This window comes from Mastomys coucha, unplaced genomic scaffold (assembly GCF_008632895.1).
Source record: "Mastomys coucha isolate ucsf_1 unplaced genomic scaffold, UCSF_Mcou_1 pScaffold2, whole genome shotgun sequence".
NCBI lineage: Eukaryota > Metazoa > Chordata > Mammalia > Rodentia > Muridae > Mastomys > Mastomys coucha.
The window spans coordinates 9,953,019-9,960,224 of record NW_022196902.1 but is presented as its reverse complement, the minus strand read 5'-3'; the positions used below and the strand labels follow the sequence as shown (position 1 = coordinate 9,960,224).

Here is a 7,206-nt window from a genome sequence, read left to right as displayed (position 1 = left end):
AAAAAAAAAAAAAAAAAAAAACTCAACATGTCACTGTTCATTATTTGAGAAGGAAAATGAATTAAAGATACTGTTGGTACAGGGTTAGTCATATGTTTAGCTATTTTATATACTACAAGGTCAACCGAGGTTAGTGAACATGATTACAATTCTTCATTTAAAAGAATTGCGTCTGTCTGTCTGTCTGTCTTTAAATATCTTCTTTTATAGCTCTCCACCTTATGATTCAAATGAAGGTCTCTCTGTAATGTAAAGCTTGACATTCCAGGTGCAGTGGCTGGCCAGTAAGGTCCAGGGATCTCCCTGCTTTTTTCTGGCCCTTTGTGCTATGGTTAAAGGCATTTGTCACCACATCTGTCTTTTACCTGGGTGCTAGGGATTCAAACTCAGGTCCTCAGGCTTTCAGAGCAAGCACTGTGCTGATTCAACCATCTCTCTCTCTCTCTTTCTCTTTCTCTCTCTCTCTCTTTCTCTCTCTCCTTTCCTCCCTCCCTCTCTTCTTCCCTCCCTCTCTTCCCTCCTTCCCTTCCTTTCTTTTTTTTTTGGGAGGGAATTTCATACGCCTATACAATGTGTTCTGATCAAACTGCCATTCCCTCCCCTTCAGTCTCTCCCTTATTTCTCTCAACCACTTTTCCCTTTAAACTTCCTGTGCTCTGTTTTTTCTTAAAAACCTCTCAAGTCCACTTAGTGTTGTCTAAAATGTTTTTAAAGAAAGATGAGATTATAAAATATACAATTACAGCCTTATTATATCATAATTTTTACAAATATTTATTGGTCACTAAACATATATATGTATGTACCACTTATATAAAGAAATTTATTTAACATGTGGGTCCTGCTTTTGAGGGACTTGTATGCCTCATAGGAAGACAAGCGCAATGACAAGTTAACTATGAGATAATTAATACAGATTACCAAGTCAGAACTTTACTTGCCTTGGATTTTCTCTTTAATCAATGTTTACAACCTAAGCTAATGAATAGCTGTAATCTTAAATTATGCCTCTGACCCAAAAGTAATACATGTGTGTTTGTACACATATTATGATACACATTTGCTGAAAACAGCAAATAGAGCTCAAAAGCAATCTTATAAATGAATATCTCCCATAAATGTTGAAAGGGGCATTTGAATATTACTTGATAGTATTTGTTAGTTTGTTATCTGGCTCAGTTGGGGTCAGTTGGAGTCAGTGACTTAATCCCTTGTAAGGTTCTGTTAAAGACTTCCTTAAAGTACTCCATTCCTCCCCCTTGTGATGCTTTCTGTGCTGTTGGATAAAGACAAAGCCAAGACCTTTATTAGAGACAGATACAGGCACACTGGCAGATTAATAAGATTGTTTTCAAATTCAGGCTCATACAACAGGCAAACCATGACAGAAGACATAGGGCGAGTGCAGTGGAGAACTCAAATCTGAGCTTATTGTTCAGAGTGATAGTTCAGAGGCTAAAGGCTTAGGATCACAACCGAACTGTCAAATCTCGTCTCGCTTTGGGTTTAAAAATAGCAAGGGGAATTGCTTTGATTTCTTTCCTCCATATGACACTAGACTAGCATTTTTATTGACTCTGAATTTATTATTCATGTGTCCAAACCTATCCATTTAGAGACAATGGCAAAACAAATATTTTAAAATGAAAACGATGGCTGCATAAATGCCATCTTGCTGGTGTGACAGTGACGTCATACAAGTCATTCCACTCACTACTGAAGACTACAGCCAGGGAAACACTGCTGCTGTGACCTTTCTGAACTACCAAGCAGCCTCACCCATGTGCAGTCATCAAGAAGGATTTATTCAATTGTAAAGGAAAATAAAACACTGCCCGATTTAAAAAAAAAATACATTTAGCATGTGCTGTGTGTGTATGTGTGCGCGCATACACACACATGCATGTGTGCATGTGGAAGTCAGAAAAAAGACCCTTTGAGGAGTTGTTTCTCTCCTGACTCTGTGTGGTAAGGGTGCTATGGATCAAACTCAGGTTAGCACACTTTGCTAAGAATTGGGTATTGCTTTATCATCTCCTTTATTTTTACTAGGTTATTTCCAGGTATCATTTTTGTTTCGCTATGTTTAAAAGTAAAATGTATTAAAATACACATAAAATTAACCTCGCTGCCCATTTGAAGCATACAGATCAGAATTATTATTATTCCCACATTATTGTACAATCTCTAGAATGCTTTCATGTTGCAAAATGGAAACACTGAACACATGAAACAACTCCACAGATATCAAACAGCTTCTCAGATCTTCCCTCAAGCGGTCAGGTTTTAATATTCTTCTTTCCTTTCTATTGGACATAGATGGTACAATTTGTGTGGCTGATCCCTTGCTTGGGTAACCAGTACCAACATTATCTTATTCTAACTGAAATTCTATACTTCTCATTTTATTAGTGCATATTTATACTATAGAGTTGGCCTCTGATTAGCATTCTGACACAACGCATGTTTGACATTGACAGGAGCTAGTCCCTCTTTCACTTTGGGATGACAGAAAATACAAAAAGACTATCCAGAAGTCATGCACAGGAGTTTTCCTGCCAGGGAGAGAAATAGAAACAAACCACTCCAGGGTGAAAAGTAAAAACTGCTGTAGTCTATCACCTTGAAATGGGCCTAGCACTCAGTTTTTGTTTTTACTTTTAGCTGTGTTTGGCGGTCCATGCATGTCATGTGGGTGTGTGGTGGGCAGAGGATAGATAGCTTTTCATAGCTGTGAGTCAGTTCTTTCTACCATATGGAATCTGGGCCATCACCAAGCTTGGCAGCAAGTGCCTATGCTCACTGAGTCCTATCAAGTGGGTCCTCACTCATTGGGTCCTCACTGGCCACTAAGTTCTGATTGGAAAAGAAAAACAGAAGGAACTGTGTCTAGAAATGGTCTTAGTAAGCCTGTGAGACTTGATGTGGAAGTAAGTCCTGCTTCCAAAGTCCTTGCAGAGGGCTCCCCTTCATCAAAAGATAAGAAAATGGTATCTGAGTCTAGAGACTATGATTATACTTTTTAAAACAATTTACTTCCTGAGACATTCCATGTTTGCTACTGTCCTCATTCTTACTGATCTGGCTGGTAACAATCCATTAGTCATGACAGTTGTATCCCAACTGAGTATCTATGACAGCTGCTCTATTCCCTCAGTTTATAGAACTGAGAGCCAAACCTTGCTTTCCTAAGTGAGAAACACATTCCCAACTCACCAGGCTTATATTATGACTAAAAGTGACTTCAGCACAGGGCGGCAGTTCTCAATCTGTTGGTTGTGACCCCTTTGGGGAAATCACATATCAGATATTTACATTATAATTCACAACACTAACAAAATTACAGATATGAAATAGCAATGAGATGCTTTCATGGCTGGAGGTCATCGCAACATAAAGAACTATATTAAAAGGTCTCAACATTAGGAAGGCTGAGAACCACTGCTCTAGGAAAACATGCAAACTGCCCTTGGTATTTTTCTTGCTCCAGTCTTAGAAATGAATACCAAGGCCTTAACTTCCTGCGCTTCCTACTCCTTTAAGGGCAATTAGAAACAAAGGAAGGATGAGAGTAGAATTCCGTTTTCAAATTTATGTAAGTTGGACAGGGTCACACCGCTCTGTGTGAAGAGCTGGTACTCTCATCTTAAAACCTGAAATACCTGAACTCATTCCAGGATTGGGGGTGAGCTGGGTATCAGGAGTACCCAGTAAATACTTCTGGAGTTTAAATGGGCAGAGTTGAGAAAGTGGATCACATTTGTTTATTTTTATTTCCTCCATCTTTAAGCTCCTAGATCCTTGGTTCTATGACATGGTTCAGTCTATATAACACTTGCTATGCCAGCATGAGGATCTGACTTTAGATCCAGAGCACCCATATTCAAAAAGCAAGGCGTAGTGTGCTTCTGTGATCCAAGCATCAAATGAATGGGAAACAGGAGGATCATGGGTAGAGCTCGCTGGCCAGCTAGTCTGGTTGAATTACTGAGCTCCAATTTGTTTGGAGACAGGTCTCAAACTATAAGTGGGTGGTGAGTGAGAAAGACACTTGATTTAACTTTTAGCCTCCAAACGCGCATGAGCAAATGTGTGCACTTACGCATACATGGGCATGGACAAGTGGCATAAACACACTCTGGACTCCAGTGGAAGCTGCATAAATCATTCTCTAGGCTAGACTCTAATATTAATCTACTCTTTTCAATGTCATTATCTTCATTTAGCTAAGTGATTTTTTGGAGTAGACAATGTGAATAACGCCTATTGCCAAGTGTCCTTTGTTTCTCCCAGGCTATGTGCTGTTAGTGAGCAGAGACAGTCCAGAAGCTCTGGCTTGACTCTCTGGGCTTTCTATCCCTAGACAGTAGAATCACAACTCTTTCCCACTGTCCACAGGATAACTGCTGTGGACCATGGCTTGCTGCTTCTGATAATACGATATGATGGTTTCTGCAGCTGACTCAAAAGTTGGTCCCGAGTTTGTAACTCTGAACTCTGTGATACTATGAAATTCCAGAAACATTATGTTTCAGGCCTCTATTTAATGAGTTTGAAAACTTTTTTTGAATGTTCTCAAAGAATAGATTACATATGGGAAAACAATTTTCCATTGTATTCTCTGTACACATTACATAAATATGCTTTAGAACAGTTATCTGTAACAAGCTCACCTGTATGTATGTTTCCTGTAATTGCTTATTTAAAGTTTATTATATATATATGTAATATATATATTAGAGTTATATATATTAACTAACTAATATATAATATGATATATAATATATTAATATATAACATATAACATAATAATATATATTATATTTTAATATATTTAATAGTATATTCAGGGCATGGGAGGGGAGTTGAGGAAGTAGAGACAGAGAAAAGCAGAGAGAGAGAAAGAGAGAGAGGGAGAGAGAGAGTAGAGGAGTAGAGGCCAACCATGAGCAAGTGGAGAGGGGAAGCGAGGGAATGGAGAGAGAGAGGGTAAGGAGCAAGAGGACAGAGCAAGTGATCAAGAGCCTAAGTTTTGAGGCCAGCCTGGTCTATAGAGTGAGTTCCAGGACAGCCAGGGCTATTTGGAGAAAACCTATCTTCAAAAAAACAAAAAAACAAAACAAACAAACAAACAAAAAACAAAAAACAAAAAAACAAAAAAAGCTTAAGTTTATTCTTGATTTTTTTTTTTTACAATAAATAAGATTTTACAGTCAGCACATTAACACTTACAGTCTTAATGCTGCCTGATGGGGAAGGCTTCTGATGTCCTTGCTTTCTATGAATTTCCTCTATGAACTCAACATCCCTTTAGGGCTTAGGCATTTCTCCCAAAAGTGGGGCCAGAGTCCCTCTGTGGCCTATGACAGAGAATGTTTCCCTGCAGGCCAAGCCTGATGTCTACAGGGAAGATAAGTAGACCTGGCTTTTGCATAGAGCCAGTTGTGGCAGGAGACTATATTTTTGAGCCAGAAACTGGAACTCTAATAGTCTGATAAGAACAAAGCCAGCGACAAGGGAAGCCAAATCAGGGCTCGCGACGTTCCCACCACTCCCAGCCATTCATCACAGATCAGGTCAGTCTTGATCAATATTTTGGTCTCCATTTTTCTTATTTCCTTTATATTATAGGCAGTATCGAAATGGGAGGACTGTTTAGGATCAACAGTTATAAGTGGTGCTTCTGAGAGATTTTACCCTTCCTCTCACCTTAGTCAGGAATGGATCCGGTTACCGAGAAGAAACGTGCTAGAGAAGTAGGAAACTGTAAATCGGCTTTACTGACCACGTTAATGGCATCCTTTGTCTGTGAACCTCTTGGCTACTTAATGTCGGTCCACATAATTTCCTTTGCATAGACACAATAGTCTCACGTAATCAACATGAAGTTGTTTCCTTCTCACACCCCATCCCTCGCCACCCCTGAAGCTTTGTCCCAGACCCTTGATACCAGACCCTTGGTACCAGAAGGAAGCTAACCCAACCCTCCATGTGTTGGCCTCCTGACTTCACCTGAGCCTGCAGCACCGTCTCCTGCTCCTTCAGCACTTTGGCCTGAAGTTTCCATTCTGCTGCCTGGTTCAGCAACTGTGAGAAAACAGAATGCATAAGAAGGAAGTCTAGTTGTGTTTAATGTCCCTTTCATTTACTGTATACATATAAACCAATTTTCTTCTTACGCCCCTCTCCATTAAGTATTTTTTGAGGGGAGGGGCTTTTGCAAAATATAAGTTGGCAAAGTTAAAGAAAACAAATAATATGTTTGATTCCCAAGGAAACTGGTGGCTTTAATAAAAAATTTTAAGTATCCAAATCAAGTATGAATCACACAAAATTTAACCTCTGACTAGTGCCATGGGTTAGAAGCTTCCCAAGAACCACCACTGTCATCGACCTTAGCTTGAACATCTCCAGACGTCCCCACCTGGGCATGACTGCCTGCAACTGGTCCATCATATTAGCACGCAATTATTTTCCACCACAAAGGACATGATGCCTTAAGAAATGCACATCCCTTCTTTATCCCTGGGTTTTTTTTTTTTTTTTTTTTTTTTGAGACAGGGTTTCTCTGTATAGTCCCGGCTGTTCTGGAACTCATTCTGTAGACCAACCAGGCTGGCTTTGAACTCAGAAATCCACCTGCCTCTGCCTCCCAAGTGCTGGGATTAAAGGCATGCGCCACCACTGCCCGGCTATCCCTGGTTCTAGACAGAACACTTCAACATACATCTGACTCTCCTCAGGGGATCACTAAAGGGTAGATCCCCTTTGGAGAATATAACTAGGGTGTATAGAGTGTGGGTTGAAATCTGTGCTTTTCTAATACCTGAGTGGGTTGACTATCAGTGACCCATGCAGCACATTTGAGAAATGGAAATGCTTGATGAGTTGCTCTGAACTCTGCCCTCAGGTACTGAGAGACCTCATTCCCACTGCTACAAAGAATCTTTCCTATATAGCCACTGCAGTTGGACACAGTTGAGCTGGGAGCTGATGGTGAGCATGCTCTTTTAACTTAAGATGTATGAACGCCTGTTAATCAGTATTGATCTACAGCTCTGGCCTTTGGTTTAGGTTTGCATCTTCCGGTCAGAGCTCAGAAGGTTGTTTTGTTTCTTTAAATAAAAATCATGCCTACAAGATTTCTCACCAGAGACTATGAAAACTAGAAGATCCTGGGCAGATGTCATACAGACCCTACAAGAA

At 39.9% G+C, this 7,206-nt stretch overlaps 1 protein-coding gene across 2 annotated transcripts in view; it reads right to left on the bottom strand.

The window, feature by feature from the left end:
• The window catches only part of Txlnb (taxilin beta), a 46,341-nt gene that overhangs the window by 4,638 nt on the left and 34,497 nt on the right, over positions 1 to 7,206 (bottom strand). For both annotated transcript variants that reach the window (XM_031380486.1, XM_031380485.1), the window contains exon 7: positions 6,013 to 6,087. In XM_031380486.1, the coding sequence (XP_031236346.1) occupies positions 6,013 to 6,087 (75 nt within the window). The remainder of the gene's footprint in view (positions 1 to 6,012; positions 6,088 to 7,206) is intronic.